This window comes from Miscanthus floridulus, chromosome 19 (assembly GCF_019320115.1).
Source record: "Miscanthus floridulus cultivar M001 chromosome 19, ASM1932011v1, whole genome shotgun sequence".
NCBI classification, from domain to species: domain Eukaryota; kingdom Viridiplantae; phylum Streptophyta; class Magnoliopsida; order Poales; family Poaceae; genus Miscanthus; species Miscanthus floridulus.
The window spans coordinates 2,021,404-2,048,478 of NC_089598.1; the positions used below are offsets into that span (position 1 = coordinate 2,021,404).

The window sequence follows — 27,075 nt, forward strand, 5'->3', positions numbered from 1 at the left end:
TGATGACGGTGGTCGGAGGCGTCAAGAATTCAAGCCTCGCTTGTCGGAGAAGGTTCAAAAGGCGTGTCGCAGCATAATACATGATGCTCGGGGACTAGCTGTGGGGGTATTAACCCCTATACCCTTACGGCTAAGCTTGGGCTGGCCCGGATCGATGGGTTCAGTCCACCCGAAAGATGACGTGCGGCCCAGTTAACCTGATCGGAGTCCCGCACAAGGAATCAAGACGGATTTGGCGACCAAGCAGGATCCTGGTCGGTTAGAATAGGAATCCTTATCCGGCCAGATATGGCAATTGTAACTGACTAGGATTAGTTTCCAGATCTGTAACCCTGCCCCCGGACTATATAAGGCGGGCAGGGGACCCCTCTAAAAAATATCTCTCATTGACATACAGCAATACAAATCAGACGCAGGACGTAGGTATTACGCCTTCTTGGCGGCCGAACCTGGATAAAACCTCGTGTCTGTCTTGCGTCACCGTCTTGTTTGGGGCTTGCGCATCTGTCTGCCGATAATCTACTACCTTGGGCATACCCCTAGGTAGACTGCCGACCATATTTCGTCGACAGGCGGCGGCTGCGCGCACCCTCCCCAACTCTTCGCACGGCGACGGCGGCCACCACGGCAACGGCGGTGCACGTGGAGCCGACGGCGAGCGCGTGACGCGGCGAGCGGCGGGTCCGCCCGAGGCAACCAGTGCCCCGCTCATCCCTGCCGTTTCCTAAGGGGGCCGATGCGCCGCCGTCAACGACGGCGCGCTCGTCGTTAAGGTTACCCCGCCGCCATGAATCATGAAAAGAGGGGCTAGGGTTTCTGAAATTTTGGGTAATTTCCTTGGCCGCGCCTGTAGCCGTCTTCCCAGCAGCGACTCCTCCGCACCTGCGTCTACCCGCAACCCCGGCAAACGCAGCGGAGGCGCAGCTCGGACTTAGCGGTTTCGTCGGGCCATCGTGCCGGCCCACCGCGCGCGGCGCGCGAGGTCGTGTTCAGCTGTAGCAAGACGCAGTTCTTCGCCTCGTGCGGGGACCTCTCGTACTCCTCGGCACTGCCAAGCACCGCCGCCGATTTTATTTTTTTTCCCTTTTCCAATTCCGATTTGGAGGAGTTTGGTTCTGACTGTAGGATTTTTTGTTCCTTTTTCCGATTCGTTTTGGTTCTGCCTGCCTAATGTTTGCTGCATGATCATTATATACGTGTCATCAAATATTATGTATGATATGAGTTTGGTTATAAAAGAATTGCAAGTCATAAATTTTTTAAACAAAATTCCAAGCAATAATTTGGTAAGAGTCGATTTACAAACAGACTAAGATTAGTATTCTCTTTTCTCGTTTCCTTCTAGGATTGTATGTTGTTTTATATAACAGTTTTGACCTGACCTCCACAAACAGACTCCTTCGACCTCCAACCCGAGAACTTCGTCCTCGATGAGCCGCGGCAAGGATGTCTCCGTCCCTCCCCAGTCATCTAGCTTTCCTTCCTCGATTTTCATCGACCACGATGCTGATGTCCGTCCTGACGGGGGTGCCGACTCCCGACGACGATGTCCCTCTCCATACAGATTCGGCGACGCCGGGCTCCTCAGTCACTCCCCGCCATCCCTTACCGGGGCCGAGCTCCAGATTCCCTCCCAGCCATCTCTTACCGGGCCCGGGGTCGAACAGATTCCCTCCCGGTCATCCGATGAATCCCGATCCGGTAGAGCGGAACTCCCGCAATCCCTCATCCCGAGCCTCAGGTTGTTTCTCCTTGATTAGCTCCTTGTCCAAGCGCCACTTCGATCTACCTTTGAGTATCTGCAGCAGCGGAGGCAGCGGCGGCCCCGCCTGCAGCCGCACCATATATGGGCAGAGGGAAGTTCGGGACAATTTCCACCGTAACCTAAAGGAAGATGAGTTCAAGCGAGTTCTTGCCAAGATCGAGATGATCTACCGCGAGGTGGAGCTTGATAGCGACGAACTGGAGACTGGAGAGCAGCTACTGTGTTGCTTGGGCCTTCTGAATCCCAAAGCAAACATCCTTGTCAACGGCTCTATTTTATGCATTAATGCTCCGTCGTCGCCGGCCAGTAAGGGAGGAGACATGGCCCAGCGGTCGCTACACGGCCTCATCACCTTCCGAACTTGCCTCTTCCCCTACCTCCCGGTCGCGGAGGCCCTGGCATACCTTGACGCTGTCGACGCCGAGCCCCTTGCTGCTGCTGCCCTCATCATCGCCAGACGTGGGCGGAACTACTGCTGGATGGACCCTACCATTGCCGCCGCCACCATGGCGATGGCCCTCAAATGCGGAGCAGTTGCCGCCCAGCATCCAGACCCATCCCTACTAGTGAAAGGATGGACGAGTCTTTCACATCACCTGCATCAGATCGCCCGTCCTCTGTCAGTCCCCCGTCCTGACTTCATTACTTGGAGTTTCGTACTCTGCAACCTTCAAAATGAATCTTGCAATCTTGAGGTCCAAGCTGCGTGGGAACTTGCAGATGACAGGCTTCATGCAAAGCTTAAGTTTTCTGGTGGTGGCTTACGCTTACCCACAGGGCTTCCTCCTGTCCGCACTGCCATGAAGCGCATGCTCCTTGCAAAAAATCCATGGATTCTACCTGAAGGCACTGTGCAGTCTCCCCAAGGATGAGCTGACTGGGAGGTATCACCGTGCCTTGGTCATGGGTGGCTACTGCTATGGCCCGCTGCAGCCTGCTGCCAACATCATCATCAACATGGTATGGTATGAGCAAACCTTCCCAACAACCAAACGATTGAAGATAACCATGATAAGCACCGGGTTCCTGTGGCAAGTTGCGGCTCGGTCACTATGGCCTCGTATCCTTCTTGTGCACCCGCTACCCGAGCCTCACACCTGACCATGCCATGCAACGCCTGCTGGTGGCAGAGGCCAACTTGCAAGTTGTTGATCCCAATCTTTTTGATACTACGCCTAGTAGCAACCTGAAGATGGACTGGTCTTCGTGTCCACAAATTGGACCAGGCAAAGACACTGATGTTCCCATACAAATGAAAGCAGTTAGGAAGGCCTTTGCCAGTGTCCTAGAAGCTATATACTGCTGCAGCCACTGCAGCTTACCACCCCAGCCCACCTGCGCAGAAAGAGTTTCTTGGATCACCGGATTCTGTGGAAAAACTCAAGCATGCCTCAGATATGTTTCGTCTGGATGATGGTCACCAACTCTCGAATGAAGAATTCGATTTGCTCTTCATGTTCTTACAAAAAAGGTGCCTATCCTCTGTTGGCACGTTGTTGGACCATCAACAGGAACCTGAACCTACAGTGGTTGGCAAGTCAGAATACTCTGAAATATCTCGACGCGTGCACAGGTTCTGGGGCCTGCATGACTGAGTCAGTAGCATGGTGTTAGCTGCACTGGAGAAATTCAACAGAACTCATGTTGGTTTCTTCTATTACTCACTCTTAATTACTTGCCTCAGTTATATTAGTCTCTTTTTCAGCTATGCCTGGTTTCCATTTTAACCCTCTTCTTCATGGTTGAAATTGATTGCAGGAATCCCAGTATAGCCTTCATGTTATCTGTGGTGTTAATGAGCTTGTATCTGGGCCAAAGTTTTGCAGCCACTTACTGGCGCATCTTCCTTTCAAATATCAGTATTCCCATATCAACTTTCTGGCGACTCTGGATGCTCAACCTCCAAAGCTCGTCTTTGCTGAATGTAACCTTGATGATCATAATGATACTTGGTGTGTCCCTGTGGATTGGTCACGCCCAGTTGGTGGTATGCTCTAGTCTCTTATCTCATGGGTCATGGTTTCTTATTATCAAGTCTGGTCAATTAGATTGACCTCTTTCATTCTTACTATTATTGATGCGTATTATACTGTCTATTGGTTACAATTAGGTAGACACACATCACGCAAGTTATGTGTGCCTACTGATCTGTCATGATTTATTGGTCACATCCTGACAGATTTTCTTATAAAATCTTGTGAAACATATGTAGATATCCCCAATAAAAAAAATAGGGCGTATAATTAAGTCAAAACTTTAGAAAAGTTGGCATACAATTTTTTTTTTCAGATTTATGCTTGGCTGATAAAGTTACATCAGTAGATTCTCATTCTACATATCTTCTAGTATGATTTATTTGCATTGATCCATGATATATTGCAAGAGTAATCGGTGGTCAAAGGACGCATTCCAAATTAAATACTAATGCGTCTATAGTCTATACACATTACTAATTTATATTGTGTTGCATCTGCAGGACAAGCTCGGTGCTTTTATTGTGAGAGTCATGGTAATATATAGGATCATCCATCCAGCCTTGTCCGTTTTCCATGGGTTTAACTTTGAGGAGGCCTTCTTTGGGCCAGATACTAAAAGTTTTTATGACAACGACCAGATCATGTTCTTCAAATCTGTATTTGCGGACTGGGTGAATGGTGTGGAAGAAGAAGCTATCTACAACAATTACAGACTTCATGATGACGATGATGGTAATGGAGACTCCAAGCGTTTATGACTTTGAGTATGCTTTTGCGTGATGTAATTGTCATGTGCGCGGCAAGAAGTTCACACGGCGCAACAGGAGACGTCACCCGGAGCCTGAAGGCCCAACGCTCATGGAGAGTGGCTGACCAGCACCAGCGCGTGCACGTCGTTGTATCAGTTTGTTTAGCTCAGGATTAGTCAGTTTCCTTGTTTTGCTCAGGATTAGCTCCCACCACTGCCATCACAATTATACTTGTATCTACCTTAGATGATCACCGTCGAGAGACAGAGATCAAACTTGACTTAAAGTAATTATGTGTTTTTGGGGGTTTAGTTTGCTGTTATATGAAGTACTATATTATCTCTACCTTGGATGATTGATCGTCGAGAGAACTTGGTGTATTGTAATTGTATTTACTTTGTGGAGTATGCTGGTGTGTGAAGTAGTACTATATCATGTTAAATTGTTGGCCTGGATGAGATTGAACCTTGAACTGCGTTCTTTGCACTTCATCCTCCTGAGATCTTAACTACTGCTTGTGCCTAACAAAACATTTGACTTGATAAGGGCATGGATTGGGTAGGTAGAACAACGGTTCAGAGAGAATGGATAAAATTCGTCTTAAGTTTTCCATTCAGGGAGCCAGGGACATTAGTGTATATGGTGATGTTTGATGTTTGTTGGGTTTGGCCAAATCTGAATGTTGTATATATTTGGATGCACCTGTACTTGTCTCAATCCACATGTTCGTTGTCAGTATATGTGTGTCTTGTATATTTCTGTTTATATAAGGGTCTTCTTGCCTGCCCGCCTCGCGGTCGTGGCTCCTCATCCGCCCGCCCTCTCGCGCTCGCTGCCACAAGACAGCACCTTGGCTTCCAAACTGTTCACAGCCTCATTTAGTTATATTAGTTAGTTTTATAATGTTTATATTTAGTTTGCATTATGTGTTTATATCAAGTCTTCGCAGCTTCCTTGGCGTCACAATCCTTGTGATACTTGTTCACTTGCTCCGAAATGGCCTTTCGCTCCTCCAAGGTCCGCGAGAGTCAAATTGGACTCGATGTAAATAAAAAAACAAAAGTAAACATAACGCAAAACGCCAAGGTCAGGCGCATCACTTTCCGCCCCAACACTCTGAGGCATTTGCGATATAAGTCCATCACTTTTTACGCTTTGGCAGCAAACTTCTCTTTGGTTTTCTTCTTCGATGCCTCCAGCTTCAAGATGTCTTCATCTTTCGCCACGAGATCTTTCTCGATCTTCTCGCGGTATATCAGGCTCTGCCCGTGCATTCCGCGAGTTAGCAGCATGGCCTGCAATAGCAAAAGCAATAAGCACCGTCAACGATAGATCAACGAAGCGAAGTAATTAAACGAAGCAATCACACTTACGCTAAAGCATGGTAGTTAGGAGCTTCGGCTAACGCCGAATCCTCCACCCCCAGCAGATCCCTCTCTAGCTCGGGCGCCGCAAAGGACTCGCCACAAAATTCGATAAACTTTGTGACGTCTTCGCCCAGGAGGAGCCTCATTATACCTCATAAAAATACCGAAGTTGTCAATGCAAGTTTACATCTCTATCGCTCTTTTTACGCGTGTGCTAATCATGCAACTCACATGCATACATCTTTACTGTATGTAGATATTATTTAGCTTTTATAACCATGACGCTTTGCATATATTTTGATAATTATTATGTGGAATTAATTAGCAACACACTGATTATTTTTTATGTTTATCTAAATGATCATCATGGGCCTGGAAGTCTTGGCAAGCCACACGTGTGCTAGTATTTGGATATGGGCCATGTGCATGAGCCCAATATTATCGTTAATTAGCCTTTGTGCTAATTGATGATTATTAGGCAACTCGTACATCTTTGAGGCCCAAATATTCATATAGGGTAGCCCATATTTGGTAGGCATCATATCATTGTCAATTTATTTTATATATAATGCCTCATTCGACTCATGCTAAATAGGACATATAATATGCCAAAATCTCGTCATACAAATAGATATAGACAATAGATATAGACAGAGACAGAGATAAAAAAAGAGATTGAGATAGATATTAAAATATAATTAAAATTAAAGTATAAATTAAATAAAAAATCAGACCTGTTAGCATTCTAAGAGCAGCTCCGAGAGACTATATAAAATTATATTCCAAATTTAGCCATTCTCTAAAAAAATAGGGTTCCAAAAAACTAGAATGTTGCAACAGGTCTTGTAAAATTAGCCATCTTCATCATATTTAAAAGTGCCACGTCATCAACTTTCGGCTCTGACAGCTCGCTTTGCCCAGGTTGCCTCCGCCGCGGCGCTGCTAGACTGCTGGTTCTACTTCTCAGTGCTACCACTGTTGGCCTTTGAAAATTCCTTCGCTGATTTGCTTTTGTTGTGTGAATTTTCTGAGTGTTCTGCCACTTCTGCTCTTCTTGCTTGCTTTATGAGTGCCTGGGCTCTTCTTGGTGAGACCCCACGATTTCTCGCAACAAAATTACAAATGTCTACCACAACATAAGGCTATCCGCACCGCGACCGCTAAACGGCCCCGCACCGCGCGCCTGTAAACCGGCCTGCAGCATCCCGGCGGCACAGTGCACCTGGAAGCCCAGCGCGCGCACAGCACACACGCTAACCACTGTAGCACGGAGAGAGAGAATTGGTGAGAGAGAAAGGGGGAGAGAGGGGAATAAAATATGGAATAGTGGGTATAGAGTATGAGATAGAGATAATACAGGTGCAGGAGAAATAGGTATATAGTAGAGAATCTCGATGACTAGAATAGAATATTTTTTTTAGAGATAGAAATAAAGGTGGATGAATACGGATAGCCTAACACTCTTCCTTCTCCATTCCTGCAACCATTTGATCCTAATTAGTCGTCAGAGTGTCCCCGTTTCTCCTTGCCTTCTTCGATGGCAATGCTTGTTCGTTGCTTCTTACACACAATCTTCCAGGTTCCACCTCTGCAGTAGTCATGCACTACTACAAAAATGATTTATGGTAACACCTCTCTTTCTTTGTAGGGGTAGCTCTATATTGAGCCGTCCCTACAAATAGTTGTTAAATAAACCGTCCTTACAACTAGATTTGTAGAGACGACTGGAGTTATCAGTCCAGTCATCTCTATAAATAAAATTTATAGGAGCGGCTCATTATTGAATCGCGGCTACACGCCCTTTATAAAAAAAATCGGGAATCGCCTCTGCACAATGCTGATGATGATGACACCGGCTTCAGTACTACAGCTGTAGACACCGAGTCAGGCCAGGTTTAGATTGCAAATTTTTACAACCTGGACACTGTAGCACGTTTCATTTGTATTTGACAAATTTTGTTCGATCATGAACTAACTAGGCTCAAAAGATCCATCTCGTGATTTACAACCAAACTGTGTAATTAGTTATTTTTTTACCTACATTTAATGCTTTATATATGTGTCCAAAAATTAATATGATAGAGAGAGTGAAAAAACTTGAAATTTAGTTGCTGGACCCTGCAGATATCACAGTGCAGGACTGGAGGAGGAAATGACGTACGTACTCCGTAGTGACGACACGACACGACACGACACGAGTCAAGCAGGACTGGACAGTGCAGCGAGGGCAGATAGCTCAAGGAGCCAGGCAAGGTTGACTCTGAGACCGGAGCCTTGTTTAGTTGCTTCTAATTCCTAACTCTAGTACTATGTAAAAAAAAAAATTTATCACATTAAACTTGTGGTATATGCATAGAGTACTAAATATAGACGAAATAAAAAACTAATTGCACAGTTAGGTTGTACTTTGCGAGACGAACGTTTTGAGCCTAATTACTCAACGATTGGACAATTATTACCGAATACAAACGAATACAGTGTCGCACAGTAAATCTAACGACGCCGAATTCAACCAACTAAACCAGACCCAGCAGGAGCATCAGACAGACAGAGCATGCACCCCTGTCACATCAGCTAGCCCCTATACCCATATATGCATGCTGGTTGTCACGCGCTCCTAAAATACTCGAGTACAAGCAGACAGATCCATTAAAAATTAAGCACTAAAATTCAAATTTTGTAAATGACCTTGATAGAGAAACAATCAAAATGAAACTTGTAGATCTCAAAAAGTTATAAAACTTTGTAGTTGATAACTTTTTGATTTGAAATCATCTTGTCAAGGAAAACTACATTTGAATTTCCAAAAATTTAAAATTTTAATTTTTTAAATGACCTCGGATGGACAAATAGTAAAAATAAAAGTTGTAGATCTTGAAAAGTTATGCAACTTTGTAGTTGATAACTTTCTCATTTGAAATCATTTTGTCATGGAAAACTACGTTCGAATTTCACAAATTTAAAATTCAAATTTTATAAGTGACCTCGGATGGAGAAACTACCAAAATAAAAGTTGTAGATGGAGAAACTACTAAAATGAAAGTTGTAGATCTCAAAAAGTTATAAAACTTTATAGTTGACAACTTTTTCATTTGAATTAGTTTAGGGCCTCAAACAATCAATTTATACTCCATTTTGTATAATATGTGGGGAACCAAAATGTATTGTAGACACAAGTGAACGTAAGGTGTAGTGGTAGAGGAGATGGCGCGCGAGGGAGAGGTCGCGGGTTCGAATGCCGGGCGACGCAAAGGGTGCTAAATTCTTGAAAAATGCTACAATCATAGAGTGGGGTGTGTGGCTGCCGGTGGGGTCCTCCTCGAATTAAAAAAAATTGCTATTTTTTGCCCTTTTTCGTGATTTCTGGATATTGATTTGTAGGGGCGGCTGATAACACCAGCCGCCCCTACAAATCGATTTGTAGGGGCGGTCTGGGAACCACCCCTACAAATATATGATTTGTAGAGATCCTTGCGTAGGGGCGGCTGGGCAAACCGCTCCTAGAAACAGTCTTCACCCGCCCCTGCAAAACCTTTTTTACGTAGTGATGGAGGCTACCAGCACCTTCCACCGCTTCTTAGATGTCATGCTCCACAACCTACTGGTCTCTGCCCCTTGTCCGGCATCCCTTCCGCCGCTCCTTTCCTCACGAGGCGCATACCTATGGCCTATGTGAAATTGACGAACAGCGTCTGAGATCAAGGAGATCCATGGCGATAAATGCTCGATGACCGGCGGTGAGCTCCCTCCCCATGCACCCAGCCTTGGAAGCTTCCGGGATTGGGGATTGCACACCTCATGCTCTCTCACGTCGTGGTGTGTGGCGGCGCGATTTGCAGCAGTTGACGAGAAGAGAACAGGGGAGGCGCGCGTGGAAGAGGGGGGAGGAGCACGTGCGTGAAACAGCATGGAGCTGGGATGGCGAGCGAACTGCGCTGGCCATCTTTGACGAGCGAAAAATCAGGAACGAAGGATGGGGACAATTGGAGATCGAGATGCAGATGCTGTTGGAGGTATTTTTTTCTCCTCAAACGCTGAATCAGATTATGCGGAGGGGTTTAGAAGGCCCATTGGAGTTGCTCCAAGAGCAACTGCAACAGCCTTTGGATAATGCTCCTTAAAGCTTGGTTTGCCCCCCCCCCCAAACGCTAGCTATCCCGGCTATCTCGCTCGTTATCTTTCGTGAGCCGTGTTTGCTCACCATCTGCGGCTTTCGCGCATGGTTTTCTCTTTCAGGCGCCTACCTCTACTGCGATTGGCTGGCACGTGTGATCCGATCCTATTTCAAGCGACAGGAATAAGTCAAGCAGATGAAAATTAATGGTAGTTACCTAATGTGGCCAACTTTTTCAATATAGAAGATGAAAAATAGCTAGGCTATTGTAGATCTCTTCTCTTTTGAGAGGAGTTTTGTATTTTACATAATGGCTAAACTATAAAATTTGGCTACTGATTTTAGATGAATTCTTGGAGTTGCTCTAAGGTCAGAAGTATAATTTAAATTAAAGTACAAAATTGCTTTATGTATACTTAAATTGTATGAATAGGGGTAAACGGGGTCTATGTTTCATAGAAATTGTTTATTATGTCAGAATCAGAAGAAACTAACGCATGGGTCTTCCAAGTTTGTAGCCCCCTCGGGCTGCAACATCACCCTCTGCTCCTGCAGCCCCAAGTGTTTCTATCCCCCTCGGTTGTTGCTAATAGGCACCAACACTTGAAGCCGGGCTCGACTTTCTTCACCGCCATCACAGGGCGGTTCATGTGTAGCCACCCGTCAATGATCATGTTATGGTCACCAGAGGCAAGCGGGGTTTTCACCTTCCAATGTAGCGGCTCAACCTTCAAGCCACATCTATGTCTCCAATTCTCAAGCCGTATCGTTGTGCTTTTGCCGACCTTATTTAGCGTGTGGCAATGATTGAAGAGTTTACTGCCCTGCAGCAGAATCATACTTGGGATCTTGTGCCTCATACGGCTGGGGCTAATGTGGTCACTGGCAAATGGGTTTATCGTCATAAGTTTGCTTCAGATGGGTCTCTTGATAGATATAAAGCTCGGTGGGTGGTTCATGACTTCACTCAACGTCCTGGTGTTGACTATGATGAGACTTTTAGTAATCCAGTTGTTAAGCCCGCCACTGTTTGCACCGTCCTCAGTGTTGCTTTGTCCCATCAGTGGCCTGTTCATTAATTAGATGTGAAGAACGCCTTCCTCAACGACACTTTGCAAGAGATAGTATATTGTGAACAACCGTCTGGATTTATGGATCCCTCTCATGCTGATCATGTATGCCTTCTTTGGAAGTCCCTATATGGTTTGAAGCAATCTCCACATGCCTGGTACAGTCGGTTTGCTTCTCACACCTTGTCACTGGGATTTGTTAGTGCTCGGTCTGACACATCGCTCTTTATTTTCCGTCATGGCTACAACTTGGCATACTAACTTCTATATGTTGATGACATTGTCTTTACTGTCTCGTCTGATGCTCTTCTCTATCGCATCATTGCAACCCTGACTCAGGAGTTCTCAATGAAGGACCTCGACCCTCTTTACCACTTTCTTGGCGTGTCTATCACCAGGCGTGATGGTGGGCTATTTCTCTCTCAGCGGCAGTATATGCTGGATATTTGGGAGCTTGCTGGTATGTTCGATTGCGAGCCCCGTTCTACACCCAATGATACCTCTGCCAAGGTTTCCGATGATGGTGTCCCCGTGCTTGATGTGATCAACTATCACGTCCTTGTCGGTGACCTATAGTATCTCACTTTCACCTAGCCCGACATTGCTTTGGTGAAGCGGATACTACGATATGTCTGTGGTCCTCTAGACTTTGGATTGCAGCTACACTCCTCCACTTTGTCCTCCTTGATGGCTTATTCTGATGCTGATGGGGCGGGCTATCCTGACATGGGGCACTCCATGTCCGGGTATGGTGTTTTTCTGGGCGATAATTTGGTTTCTTGGTCCTCCAAGCGTCAACCGACAATCTCTCATTCCAGTGCTGAGGCAGAATACAGGACGGTTGCTAATGCTATTGCCGAGGTGACCTGGTTGTGCCAAGTGCCAACTCCTTCTTGAGCTTCACTGTCCTGTTTATTTGCTAGGCATCTATCGTCTACTATGATAACGTGAGCGCTGCTTATTTGCGACGAATCCAGTTTAATTAGCATCAACGTGCCAAGCATATTGAGATTGATCTTCACTTTATTCGGGACAAGGTTGTCACTGGGGTTTTTTGAGTTCTTCATGTCCCTACTTCATCTCAGTACGCCGATATCTTCACCGTGGGGCTGCCAACATCAGTCTTCATCGAGTTTCACTCCGGTCTCAATTTTTGTGGCTGAGGATGACGTTGAGACCGCAGAGGGTGTTAGACATATCATTAGGCTTAGTACTTAAGCCCTCTTTGTAATCATGGCCTTGCTGCCTTAATTGGGCCCTCTTTCATTGCTACAATCCCATGTGCAGGACTTGCATAGCCCGGCCAGGGTTCGCCTAGCCTAGTGCTGCCTCCCTATATGTACTCGTGATTGATTAATGGAAATCATTACGTAATTATTACGTAAATCACATATGCTTTTGGTGATGGAATCTATATCTATATCTATATCTATATCTATATATCTTATATCTTCAACCCCATTAGCAATCTATCTCACCATGCAAAGTATCCACATCAGCATCCACTAGCAGATCTCACTAGCACATACAACTCTCTCGCCATGAAAAGTGAACACATCAACATCCATTATCACATCCAACCAGCACATGTCATTATATCTCCACTGAAGCTATTCACATCAGCAAACCATATTATTTATTAACATATGTTTAATTGTCCATATCAGAATACTAAAAATCATCAACTAACATGTATTATGATATTTATTCGTTCACATAAGCATATATAAGTAATATAATATCACTTTGGAGTCAACTAACATGTATTATGATAAACATGATTTTTAAAATCTTTGAGCTCTGCCACAACATAACCACGATTGCACGTCTAATACCTAGGAGTCGAACCCGGGATCTGGACTAAGGAATGGAACGTCTTTACCATTACGGTAGATGTCTGGTTGTGTTGATATCTCTTTGGAGTCGCTATAGTATCCTATTGTCTGTGTGGATACCCTATAGGTTGACCTAAATTGGATATCCCCTGCAAGTGGAAATAAATATGTGCCCATTGGACTTGCGGCGGTGGAGACAGAGGCAGAGGATCCCCGGCCTACTGTAGTGGTTTAGGCGTCCTTTTGGTGGTGTGGCGGGGCTTTCTTGGTGGAGCGTGGCGGCATTGGTGTCTGCGTGATCAGGTGTGTGCCGCGGTAGAGGCGGCTTGCAGCCGAGTCATGCCAGTTCATAGAACAAATGTATGAGTACCTTCTTCTGTGATTATAGGACTGTATTTTCTATACACGATAACGTAAAGTACACATAAAGAAAGACTTTATGTATGAATATCAATTGAAATTAATGCTTTTGTCACACAAAAATAGAAAACCAGACTGTCCTATAGTATGATATGAACAAATGCACATATTAGTGCTCTCGAACACTGTATGATCTGTTCTAATGCTAGTTTTGCCATTGTCCACCCAATGGTCTAAACTCTAATAGACTTTGCATACATTTGCTGCAACAGATGGACAGAACCTAGATTACTGATGGGGTACCATTCTCGGACACGTTCACCATAGGTGTTGGAGAGTTCATCGAGTGGGTTAAACAAAGAAAATATCCCTTGCCCATGTCGAAAATGTCTTAACCAGGTGGATCATACTTGGCAGGTGGTGCACGACCACTTACATGTACACAAAATGTCGCCCACATACATCAGATGGATTCATTATGGGGAAGAATTTTAGGTATTGACATTATAGAGCGATCAAATATGCATGGATCTCATCATGATGGTTGGATTGCATAGAAGGAGGATGAGGTTGGCGACGATAACATATTGCCAGATTTTGATGATTTAGTTAGAAACTTGTTGACATCTGAAGAGCAGACTAGAAGAGAGCCAAAGTTTAAAAGAGTGTTGGCTAATTTGAAGCAATCAGTTTCTTCTGGATCTATCTACTAAAGATTCTCCTTCCTTATCAGGTTGCTCTATATCAAGTCCCACTATCGAGTTAGCAACAATGATTTTGATGAACTATTGGCCTTGCTATCAGATGCATTCCCTAGGAGCAACGCACCAAAATCAAGTGAGGAGGCATGCAAGTATATTCGAGAATTGGGACTTGGTTATGAAAGTATCCATGTGTGCAAAAACAACTATGTGTTGTTTCAGGGTGATCATGAGTCAATGGAAATGTGCCCAAAATGCAAAGAGTCTAGATGGGAGGATGCAGATGGTAGTAGGCGGGTTCCTCATAAGGTTTTGAGGCATTTTCCACTAATACCGAGGTTGCAGAGGATCTTTGCTTCACGAGGAACAGTAGAGGATGCCGAATGGCATGAGACTAAGCGAGAGAAGAATACTGATGAAATGAACCATCCAGCAGATAGGGAGACATGGCAACACTTTGATAGTAATCACAAAACTTTTGCAGATGATGCAAGGAACTTGAGGCTTGCCATCGCCACAGATGGTTTCAATCCATTTGGCAACTTTAGCTCGACATATAGTATGTGGCCTATTCTTGTGACACCTCTGAACCTGCCACCATGGGAATGTGTCAACCCATCGAATTGCTTTATGTCTCTACTGATCCCGAGCCCAACCTCTCTAGGAAAGGATTTTGATTTATTCTTGGAGCCTCTTATAGACGAACTGCTTGAACTATGGAAGGGTGTCAAAACTTTTCATGTACTACTTCCTCATGAAGACTTCACTCTGCGCGCTGCCGTGCTTTGGTGCATACTATCCATGTCATCTCTTATTAGTTACAAATATTGTCCACATTATCTCTATTATGTGCAATATTTTAATCTACCAATGTACAAGTCATCTACATATGTTATTTGTTTCATTGTTCTATCCTTCTATAATGTGATCTAATATTCAATTGGCTTTTCTTCCATTACTTTACCAATTTTTACCCAATCTTGTAAATAAGATAACATGCAAGTCAAAGCTCATATATACACATATATCATCTAGGGTACCATACAGTAATGATATATATATATATATATATATATATATATATATATATATATATATAGAGAGAGAGAGAGAGAGAGAGCAAACTATTTTTTAAGAAAAACCCGCGGCAACATGCTGGGTATTCTTCTAGTTCTTTATATGTTTAAGCACTCTCGACAACAATAGCTTAATTTGGAAACTTGACAACATGGATGCATGGTTAATATATAGTGTAGATGGAGTTAATTGTATTCTAAGACATCTTGGCATGCAGTTGTGGTTATGTTATGCAGAGCTCAACGATTTTAAAGCCTAGGGCTACTATCAAAGCAAATGCACCACCCGCACTAGGTCAAAATACCACATGCTCACATGCACTAGGTCAAAATACCATCCACCCACATGTGGTCTAATACTGATAAATAACAAAACTAGCTCATAAATGCATAGGTTTAGATGATATCTCAATTCCATAGTTAAATTCACAACATAATTGATGAAAATATGAAAGTGGCTAAAAATACTGAACTAATGATGGTTTGGTTTGCCCAAGCCTCTCATTTCTTCATCAATAGCATCATTTGAACCTAAACCTACACATAAATTTGATATTTAAAAATATTAGCAATGTAGTCTATCCAAGAAATATTATTGACCATTCGACAAGACGGTAGGAATATATCAATGCAACATACCACTTGCTCAATATAACTGAAGTGTCAGTTGAAAACGTTACCTCCATTATCTCAAACTAGAGCAATCACCCCTCGTCTTATTTCTTGACTCAATCTTTTGATAAAATTTCATAGCCAAGAAGGCTCTCTGAACCATGGCTATCTATCCTAAATCTGGTTCTACACTTCTCTACACACCAATGGATGGTTAAATGAAATGGCCTACAAGTCATACATATGCCTTGCACATTCCATTCCATCACCATGTCGTTGATGTCACATAGGCATCCAATCTCCATCTTCATCAAACGATGAACAATGGTTGTTCACACATGTAGCCAACCATGCTACCTCGACCATTGGCCATAGCATGAACCTCCTTCATATCATTCTCCATTGAGCCACTTGATCATCAATGTAAATCAACACTTGGCTTGATCTCCATGAATGATATGATTCATTCGTAGCTTCACATGGCCTTATTTGTTCATCAATTGTAGCCTTGCTTGATCCCTTTCTGTTAGAAAGTTTCTTTAGCAAATACTTAAATTTACTATGTACGAAGTGAGTTTTGAGCATCATCTATTAGCTTGGCCCCCTTGAGATCTTACATCAAACTCTGCCACTTGTTTGGCCCAACACCTAGGGCAAGGACAGAAAACTGCATGTACCATGACCTCGCACGTAACTCCGTCCTTTAACCACTCCACCTCAAAGTCACTTGTGATTGAGTGGATGATATTTTCCTTTTGTATTGACTTTTCTAGATATTGTAATGAATATTTGTGCCCCTAAACAAATTCAAATGAGAAAAGGTGCCTAATGGAAAGTTTTAGATCTCGTCAATATCTACAACTTTCCTTCCTGTCATTTTTTCCATCTGAGGCCATTCCAAAAATTTAAATTTCAAAACATGAGAACTTCAAATGAAACTTGGGACTATAAATAAATTTCAATGAAAAACTTGTCAACTACAAAGTTGCTTCTGGTCGTTTTTTCATCAGAGGTTATTTGAAAATTTTGAATTTGAAAATATGAGAACTTCAAATAGAATTTTAGGATCACAAATGATTTTAAATGAAAAAGGCATCAATTATAAAGTTATTGAGATCTACAATTTGGTTTTGGTCGTTTCTCCATCTGAGTTTATTTGGACAACTAGAAAATTTTAAAATTTAAAATATAAGAACTTCAAATAAATTTTTGGGACCATAAATGATTTCAAATGAAAATGTGCTCAATTACAAAGTTGTAGATCTCGTCTTCATCCAACTTGATTTAAAAATATAAGAACTTCAATGTTGTATCGTAGTAGGATTCGGTAGTGATAATAGTATAGGTTATCACCGCCGGATCTTATTAGGTTCCTGCGGTGATGAGGGGTCCATCATCATGGCTAGTTGGTGACAAGAACTAGCGGTGATAATGCACTATCACCACTGGTTGGTACCATAAATGGTAATGAGTCATCCTATTTTTTACCGCCGATTTGTATTATGAACCGGCGGTGAAAATCATTTTCACCACAGGTTGGTAGTAGTGAAATTAATATTAGTCCCATTGATTATGTTGATGTTAATGAAAAAAATCTCATTTACTCCCTCCGTCTATGAAAGCGTGTATTTTGAATGGAGAAAAGGCATACACGTTAGATTTTGACCCTTAAAGTCTTAGAACGTGTTCATCCAATTGCTAAAAAGTCATTACCATCTTAGATGTACTTTAAATACAAATCTATTAATGCAAGTTTTGTGCCACCACTTGCACATAATTTGACTTCTTATGGTCAAAATTTATAAAATTCGGCTTTCCCACTAATTCAAAACACGCCATACGTTCCTGGATGGAGAGAGTAGGTAGGCGCATTGATCTTCTTGGATTTATTTCACCTTAAGAAAATATATGAGTTGGTTCCACGATCTTTCTAGGCGCAAAGAACACAAGTTGATCTGCTAGATACCTCATATGTTAAGCAGTGCATGAATTAATATGAGAGAATTGCAGTAGTACGTTATTATGATGTGAGCCTCAAGGGTCATCGTTGTCCTTTCAGTACCGCAAACGGCAATTTGTTGACTGGTTATTAGTAAAATGATGATGATGGCACAATAAGTGAAATCCTCTAAGCCCGCTCTATCTATATAAGTGGGTGCTTTGCATGTTGAAGCTTGTAGCAGAAGCATAGTAGTGCAACATAAGGAAGTGGGGGATTATAGAAAATGGTATAGCTTCAATCCTTTTCTGCGTCCCACCACTAACAAACAATCTGCATGCTGAAGTTTTTGGTATCACCATTGTTCTTGTTCCTATGCAGAGCACACCTCTTGCCAAGGTTGGACTGTGGGGTGGACATGGAGGCACTCCTGATGACATCGATGTGCCGCCAAAACGCCTAATCAGTCTGACAATCCCCCACGGAGATGGTATTGATGCACTTTCGTTTGCTTATGTTGACATACAAGGGAACAAGCACAGCACGGGCCTTTGGGGTGGCGGCGGTGGGGTTCCTACTCAGGTATATATATATGTGACTGCTTCTATGTACCCAGCGCTGCTACGTAATACAGCACATGTGGTTTATTTCTCTTCTTCACTTCAGAATTGAAGTACTTCTACCGGTACAATCATTTCAACACAGCTTAAAAATTAAACTACACCCAGCCCCGTCCACACCCACGCCCCCGTAGTATTACGTGTCCACCAGGTTTTCACCTGGATCCCAAAATATTTCAATCTTATGCTATTTTATTTAAAATGGGATTTTCCAAGGCTTCCAATTCCGCATGTGGGAAAATCCACTTATTTCCACATGTGTTAAGTTACAGGCATACCTATACAAAGCTGTTACCAAGTACGAACTGCGTGTACAAATATTTTTAATTTTAGACTGTCCATCTATCCTAAAATATAAGGATTCTATATGTGGAGTTTATATATCCTAAGTCAAACTATCTAAAGTTTGACTAAGTTTAAAGACAAGAGAATTAGCATTTGTTACAAAAAAGAAGTAAAGTATGAAAAAACATATAGTTAATAATGGATCTAACAGTGCTTATTTTATATTGTAAATATCGTTGTTCTGTGCTGCAAACATGGTCAGAGTTACAATAGTTTGACTGAGGGACTGTTTGGTTGCTGGCCTTAACTCGCCACGCCTCAGCTTCGGCGGCCAAAAAAAACGGGGAGGATGTTAGGAACGCCACTGGCTTTTCAGTTTATTGCAGCAGGTTTTGTCGCCACAACTGTGGCAGTGTTTTTGCATGCCACACTCTGCGGCGCCACCACAACCGCGGCGTGGCAGCATGCGGCCGAAATCCAAACAGCTCCTTAGAACAGAAACTAATAAGAAAATTTTTATTTTGAGATGGAGGAAATGTAATTGTTATTTCATAAACCATAAAAACATCTTCTATTTGTTCCTGATTATTTTTTTTTAATACGTCCATACTTCCTACCATATCCTCATGCAAAAATTTGATGAACTGTGGCATGCCCTTCTCTGCTAGATTCTCCTTGGTCCTCAGGAGTTCGTGAAGGAAGTTTCTGGTACCTACGGCAACCCTTTCGATCCTTCAGTTATATTGATAACATCACTTAATATTGTGACTACCATTACTACCTACTCATTTGGAATACCAAGGGGCAGTACTTTCAGTATCCCGGTGCAAACAGTGGTCAAATTGTTGGTTTCTTTGGGCGGTCAAGCTCACTTCTGGATGCTATTGGCGTCTATATCCGCCCCTGAAGAATGAATCAAGCCTCATGCACGTCGTCGCTTCAAGTTATCCACAGTTGCACTTACTAAGTGTTGTTGCAATAAGATCATTCAAAATACTGCGCATGGTCGTCGTCAGTGCAGTATTTGCTTGTTCCCTTGTTTGTATTACATGGTCATGTCATCAGTCTGCAGTATTTGCTTGTTCCTGTGTCTGTATTTGTGTATTACTAGCGCAGTGCACATACATACGTTGCCACGGTTATTAGGGTAACCCCCTATCATTTGGTACAGAACGTACTATGTGATGATATTGCATATTTGCATGTCGTAAATTCCTCGAGGACTTCTGTTAGAAAAGGGAAGTGTCTGTAAAAATTATTTCTGTATTAGTGTCCATGATGCACTTTAACTAATAATGTGAGCTTAAAAGCTGTTGGAGGTGGTTGCTGGCTCCGTGCACTTGCAAGTGGCCCCGAACACGGCTATTGTTGTGTTAATCATAATTTCTCTAAAAATTTGGGATAGCTAAATTTCTTTGTTTGTTAAAGAGTTTTTTTGGCTCCCGTGTCTCATCCACCCCTTGTGGTCGCCGGTTCGGTTTTTTGTAAAATCATACCTGATGAGACTTATTTTATTGAGAATCTCTAGAAGGATATTCTCATATTGTGAGTGAGTGTGTGTTTTGCAAGCTAATTAAAGGGATATTCTCACATGTGTTAGCACCAAATCCATCCAAGAATTCGAACACAACTAACCATGACGAGCGGAATTTCCATAAAAAATTTCTAGTAATCATGAAGAAAAAAATAATTAGGAGGGGATTCAAATCAACATGAATTTGCCAAACTCTCGAGGAATTGGATTTCATATTGAATAAAAAATACAGAAGAGTCTTGTTTAGAATGCCCGCTCTTATCCTCACTCTCTTGTGGAGATGAAGTCAGATGAAGTAGAGCTCACACCTCTCTTTTTGCCGATGGCATTCTCTCACATGAAACACTCTCCAGCCTAGATTCAAGAAAATTAGGTTAGGTTCCAAGCTGTTGGCCAACTACTACCAGACATCTCCATTATTTAGGGTGATTGGACATTTCCAATATGTAGTACATCCATGCAGGATTGAAAGCATCTAGGCCCCTAGTTGGGTTTCGGTGATTAATGACAATACAAGATTACTATGACTAACGTGTGTTTTGCAGATGCAATTAAGTTAGGTCATGGTAATGGAGATCAATTGGGCAATCAAGGTTGTCATGCCCCTATGATGGAAATCGTTTTGGTTTTCAAAGGACGGACGACAAGGTTAAGATGACTAGTTCTAAGTGTCGTTTGGAGTTGGAGAGACACTTAGAGTAGTTTAGGACTTTGTTTTTCCTTTGGCCGTACTATTAAGGGGGGTATGGACGGGTAGCTTGACCTAGTTGAGTCTAGTGAGTTAGGTTTGGTGCACACTTGTTAAAACTAGCTCTAGGTAGCTCCTATGAATGCCTAAGATCCTTTGGAGCAAACTTCATTCACATATGATCGAGAGTTGGAAGTGAATGGAGGGTCAAAAGCTGATCGGACGCTGGCCCCGGTGCGACCGGACGCTGGCCGCAGGGTCCGGTCAGTTCATTTGATCAGCAGTCTGCGTTCGGTGCGACCGGACGCTGAAGAGGTTAAGTGACCGGACGCTGAAATGCAGCGTCCGGTCGACTCCAGTAAGGTTCCAGAGAAGGGAATCTGCGACCGGACGCGTCCAGTCGGTACTGACCGGACCCTGAGGGTTCAGCGTCCGGTCGAGTCCAGTAAGGTTCCAGTAAGGGTTTTATGCGACCGGACGCGTCCGGTCAGTGCTGACCAGACCCTGCTAGCGTCCGGTCAACACATTTTTACTGGTTCGCGGGTTGAACTGACCGGAGCGTCCGGTCAACACGACCGGAGCGTCCGGTCACCCCGCAGAAGCTCATAACGGTTCGTTTTTCAGGCTGCCTTATAAATAGAAGCTCCACTCATGTGTGGAGTCACTTTTGCTCATTCCAACAGCTGAGAAACACGTTTGTGAGTGCCAAGAAGAGCAAGGTCCTAGTGAGGTGATTGAGATTTGAGAATCTAAGAGAGTAGCCTCATTAGTGAATCAAGAGTAGCCAAGTGTGCATCCATCTTCTCATTAGGCTTCGCGTGGTCAAGTGAGAGTTCGTGCTTGTTACTCTTGGTGATCGCCATCACCTAGATGGCTTGGTGGTGATTGGGAGCTTGGTGATCACCCAGCGGAGCTTGTGGGTGACCCAACTCAAGTTGTGAGCGGCTTTGAGTGATTCGCTGCGACGGAGTGTCGAAGAATTAACCCGTAGAGAGCCCTTGATCCTTGCGCGGATCAAGGGGGAGCTACACCCTTGCGCGGGTGCTCCAACGAGGACTAGTGGGGAGTGGCGACTCTCCGATACCTCGGCAAAACATCGCCGTGTTCCTCTCTCTCTTTACTTTGAACATTTACTTTGTGCAATTCAATACTTGTCTTTACAATCATAGAATTGCCATGCTAGAGTAAGTTTGGAACATAGGTTGCAAGTCATTTGTGTGTTAGTTTGATAGAAACACTTTTCTAGGCACAAGGGGTTAATTGGGCTATCCGTAGGATTTGATTATTGCAAGAAAATTTAGAATTAGCCCAATTCACCCCCCCCCTCTTGGACATCTGGATCCTTTCACAGGATAAACTATATATCAACAACCTTGCTCTTGCATTGGACAGATCTAACACCTTTGTCACATTTGCTTGCCTCAAACAAGTTTTGTGATGGTGCCAACTTTGTGCACTTCTTGAAACGTTGTTGCCACTTGCTTAGCCTCTAAATGAGCTTCTTGATGTTGACATGTGACCTGCCTCATCCTTAGTCCAAATAGCCGTCAAGGTATTTGCCACTATCTTAGTGGTTTGTAATCTGTGCTACGAGGGTTCTCTCATAGTTGACGTGTAATTCACTCCTCTTAATGAAAAACGGGCTATATCCCCCAATCGAGAAAATATATTTGCCCGGCCTTCAACTACTAGGTTGCCTCCTAATGACTTGTAACTCGATGACCACCATGAGTTGGTCAGCACCATCTTTCACCCTTTATGTGAGCGATGGAGATCTCACATGGCTTCACTAGGACTTGCGTGGTTCATCGGCATAAGCTTATACTCACCTTCACCACTATTTATCCATTGGCACAAGCCTTCGCTTGTCCTTCGCCACCTTGTCATTGACTGCAATGTCCCATGCATCCATGACCTATAGACCTTTAGACAACAAACATGATTCTCTGCATCCTCAACTCAACTTCATCACCACTTCTTGTTAGCCATAAAAATAAATGTGCTATGCAAAACAAAAAGTTCAAACCACTTCACACAAGATAGAACAAAGTGCTTTTCCACTTGGTTCCTCATGCTACATTCATGCTCCTAGAACCCCCTCCACCAAAAAACCTTTCATAGCACCGTATGGAAGAGTTATTCCCCTCTTTTCTCTACCACTCCTAACCACTACTGCAATGATACCTCAACACCATCTTAGCCTAGACAATGACCCGATAACCATTGCCGACTATCAGTACCGCCTTTGGCTACACACCCTCACCATTTGACACACTGATTATCCATGCTCCTATAATCTTGGAACCTCTATATCTAAACCCTAAATTACTACCAAGGAAGGTTCAATAGGACAAAAGACAACACTAACATGATTCTCTTGAGCTACCCAATATAGTGTACATGTGAAAAAAATCAAAAGTAAATAAATTATTTGCTTTATTGACATGCCACTTGTGTCCTAGTGTTGAAATATCTCAGGGTGGTAACTAGGGGTTTACTCAACAGTTTCAGTGAGGCCTCTACCTTTGGGTTGCCTCCTCAATGCTTCATGGTGTCCGTCTAGTGGATGTGGGTTGTGTGTGTCACGGACTTTGTTTAGGTGTGTTGGTGCTACTTCTATGCTGGACCTAGTGACACATGATGGCTTGGCCAAGGTTTACCATAGGAACTCAGAGTTGCTCTCTTGGTCCCTATAGGGACGTAGCTCGGCGGTGACGATGCACTATATGCTCCCTCGTGCAGATTGTTACTATATATATGTTGGTGGGTTAGTCGTGCACATTTAGTTTTTTTAATTGTTTTTTCTTCCATTAACCATCGGTTGTACGGTTTTCAAGCAAGTTTCCCTCATAAAACCTTTGTCACTATATGTTGGTGGGTTAGTCGTCCATGATTAATTTTTTCATTAGTTTTCCTTTATTTAATTAACCTAGAGTTGTATGATTTTCAAGCCAGTTTTCCTCCCAAATCTGGTTTCTTCTATAGCAAAATGCAGGAACTCCCTGTTTAAAAAAAAAGAATTGCATTAAACATCGACAGATGTTATGCGCCCTAAATATATATACTTACACTTTTGAGAAATAGTCAGTAGTGCTTTAACTAAAATCCAACTAAAATTTTAAAACTTTGTCGGTAATACTTTTCAAAATATTTATTTAAAAAATACAAAAATCATGAGCGTAAAATATTTATAAAATATAAAAATAATTGCAAAACGGTTCTTATGAACTCATTGCATGTTTCAAAGCATGCGTGCAGTGGAAACAAAGAAGGCGTAGCGGAAGTAGCTAGCGGGTGTACAAATTACAAAATGGTCTGGCTGGAGTCTTAGGCTCATAGCACCTGCCAAAATTGGTGTAAGCGTCAGAGGACTGAGACGCAAGATGAATTGCATCCGTGTGCGTTCACTAAAGTCTGTCAACAAAGCTAAAATGGGTAAAACTGAGGAGGGTGAGTGGATTACAGCACAAGGATAGAAGAAACAGAGAAGAGACAGAGACCTGGAGAGGAGGATGAAGAAAAAGACAGCAGAGTGGCCGGACCATCCTCTCCCAATCGAACCAAATCTCCATTTTTATTTTTTAACAAGATAAGATAGGATTTCCTAAAAAAAAAAAGATAAGCTAGGAAGCTTCTCCAGCATACTCCGATCCGTAGGTCGTTCGATGCGCTTTTTCCACATCTTTACAGTGGCATCTGATGCTGCGATTTCAGTAACTCGCACAGGTAACCGTGCGCGGAATTCACCGTCACGAGGGACGTGGCCCTCCTGCACCACAGGTAGTAGTTTTTGTCTGTATGTTTCTTCTAGGAACATCCTACAGACTCCGACAAGCCTTTTCCGGATTTATATAGCTGATTCCAGAATCTTCGGCGTGTTTCCAGAAAACACAAGAACGGCAAGGAACTATATATAGCGATGGCGATGCATGCGTTGGGAACAATTCGACGATGCAAACGCGAGCCGCGTGCCAGAGAAGTGATACATGGACTTCCACCGCCACAGCTTACTGACCACGCTGGGCTTCGCCGCGCTGACGGGCAACTCGGCGCTCGCCATCTACAGGTCGCGCGACGACCCCCGCGCCGTCGCGTTCGTGGCCGGCGCCTACGGAGGCATCGCGCTGCTCTTCCACTTCCTGCGCAGGTTCGAGCGCGGGGAAGGGGAAGGGGACGGAGGCAGGACCAAGGCGGCGGTCTGGGTGCTCACCACGCTGCTCACGGCTATGTTCGCCGCCAGGGTCGCCCCGCTGATGCCGCCGGCCATCGGCGCCTTGGTGTACCTGACAGCGGCCGGAACCGCCGGGGCCGGATTCTGGGCCTTGTTTCTCCATCGCCATTGACACACGGGCGGGTTTCCTCGTTTCCTCAGTCACTCTTCAGCAGAATAATGATGATGCACTGTTTCCCCATCGATCATCGAGGGAGGGTCGCGTAGATTTCCGGAATATTCGTGTAGTTTCTCCCCACGAAAGTTTACTCCCTGTCTGATTAATGTTTGGCATATGTATAGAGTATTAAATATAGATTAATAAAATAATTAATTTTATGAGACGAATCTTCTAAGTATAATTAGTCCATGATTTGATAATATTATGCTACGGTAACACATGTGTTAATAACGGATTAATTAGACTTAATAAATTTGTCCCGTATATTACTAATGTATTCTATAATTTATTTTTTTTATTAATATCCGAACACTATCTACCTTTAAAACTTTACGCTTGAATTTAAGCGAAGCGCTCTGTTCCCGTACGAATGAATTTATTATATCGGTGGAATCAAGCTGCTGATAAAGAGACATAAAGAGGATGCCGGTGTGCACACTCATACACGCGACACTGGACAGGAGTAGCAAAAAAATCTCTTTACAGGTGTTACTACCTTCGGGGGGAGGGGGGGCAGACGTTCCTTTGCACATCGTATTCTCTAAATACGATTCCTGCACTAAAAACAGGCTAATGGATCGGGCCACGCCACTCGATAGCTTAGCAACCGTCGGATCGGGCGTGCTCGCGATGTGGACCGTTAGATTTTGGATCGGATGGGGTCTCCACCCGTTTCATCGCGGCCCGAAAACTCACGAATCTTCTCGGCACGTCTGCCGTCCGCTCGGCGTCGATGCAGGGCGGTAGCGCGGGTAACCGGCGCGGGCATCGTCCACCAGCGAGGCGGGCTAGCTCACCGGCGAAGTGGCGCAGGTCGGCCGCCCTTGCCCGTAGCGACGGAGCGGGACCGCAGACGGGTTGTGGCGGATTTGCGTGCGCCCCGGCCTTGCCGCATCTCGCACCGAGGAGCCGGCCGCGGCCGCGCCGGTGGCTGAGGCGCCTCGCCCTACCATGGCTGGAGGCCAGGGCCACCGCGCTGGAGAGATGGTCCATCGTCCGCCCCGCCATGGCCGGTGGCGTGCTGGCTTGGGCCACCGCGTCGTAGGGGCTAACGCTTGTATGCCAGATCGGCCGATGCGCACGCAGACACCACGAGACAAGCGTCGGTGCCGACGTGGCGTTGCGATGGAGAGCCCAACGTCGACGCGTCGCCACCCGATTCATATGACTTCCTCGACCGCATACGCCGCCCCGCCGCCGCCGACTCGCTCCATCAAAAGGTCAGTCCACCACTCACCAGTAAACTCACCCCCGTGCTCCGGCCTTGAATCAATCGGTCAATCTCCACGTGCAATGACAGCATATTTTTGTGCAACGGTTTGCTTAGGTGCCTTTATTCCCATCTCTAAGATTTGTACAACACCTCTACCCCTCCTAGCGGCGATGGAAAAGCCAATTCGACATTGGATTAATGGACCATTATCTACATTAAAGGTCTGAACCAACTACTTCCTCAACCCTGAAATTTGAGAGTGTCTCTTAAACCAATGATTAGGTCAAATTACTATGGTACATTTAAGAATCATATATATATACATATCAGAAAATATATTTATACAAATCTATTTGACACATTAATTTATTGGAAACATATAGAGTTGCTACTATGCTTGGATGATTAAACGGTACATCCGGCAACACGGGATCGAATCCCATTCACTTTACATAGCCGCTGAAAACCTATGACTTCCGGCGGAGGGAGATGACGTCAAGTCATCTCTTCTCACTAAAGTCAATATATCAAAAATCATATCACTAGAGGACAATATTTTTCATACACGAAATGCATATCACTAAAGTCAATTTTTTTCATAAGTCTACAAATATCAAAATTCACATCACTAAACCCTAATATCAAAATTCAGATCACTGTACTCAATATTTATCATATACCAAAATGCATAAGCACTAAGGTTAATATATAAAAATTCATATATGTATGTCACTAAAGTTAAATTTTTTTAAGTCTATATATATCAAAATTCATATCACT

The 27,075-nt window shown here is 43.8% G+C and overlaps 2 protein-coding genes across 2 annotated transcripts; both read left to right on the top strand.

Moving 5' to 3' along the window:
* The first annotated feature begins 10,774 nt into the window (after positions 1-10,774).
* Positions 10,775-18,236, top strand: LOC136528763 (uncharacterized mitochondrial protein AtMg00810-like). The gene is made up of 5 exons (XM_066521746.1): positions 10,775-10,999; positions 11,381-11,602; positions 11,702-11,902; positions 17,946-18,146; positions 18,231-18,236. The coding sequence occupies exons 1-5, from the start codon at positions 10,775-10,777 to the stop codon at positions 18,234-18,236; spliced, it is 855 nt and encodes a 284-aa protein (XP_066377843.1).
* A 6,376-nt stretch (positions 18,237-24,612) lies between these two features.
* LOC136529872 (uncharacterized) lies at positions 24,613-25,240 on the top strand. Its single transcript, XM_066522925.1, has one exon. It carries the CDS (start codon positions 24,678-24,680, stop codon positions 25,032-25,034), a length of 357 nt encoding a protein of 118 aa, XP_066379022.1. The 5' UTR covers positions 24,613-24,677; the 3' UTR covers positions 25,035-25,240.
* The last annotated feature ends 1,835 nt before the right edge of the window (positions 25,241-27,075 follow it).

Coding starts and splice junctions, on each gene's coding strand:
- LOC136529872 (XM_066522925.1), top strand. CDS start 24,678: ATGGACTTCCACCGCCACAGCTTACTGACCACGCTGGGCTTCGCCGCG.
- LOC136528763 (XM_066521746.1), top strand. CDS start 10,775: ATGATTGAAGAGTTTACTGCCCTGCAGCAGAATCATACTTGGGATCTT. Junction 11,000..11,380: donor CAGTTGTTAAGCCCGCCACT/GTTTGCACCGTC, acceptor ACCCTGACTCAG/GAGTTCTCAATGAAGGACCT. Junction 11,903..17,945: donor TTGCTAATGCTATTGCCGAG/GTGACCTGGTTG, acceptor GTTCCTATGCAG/AGCACACCTCTTGCCAAGGT.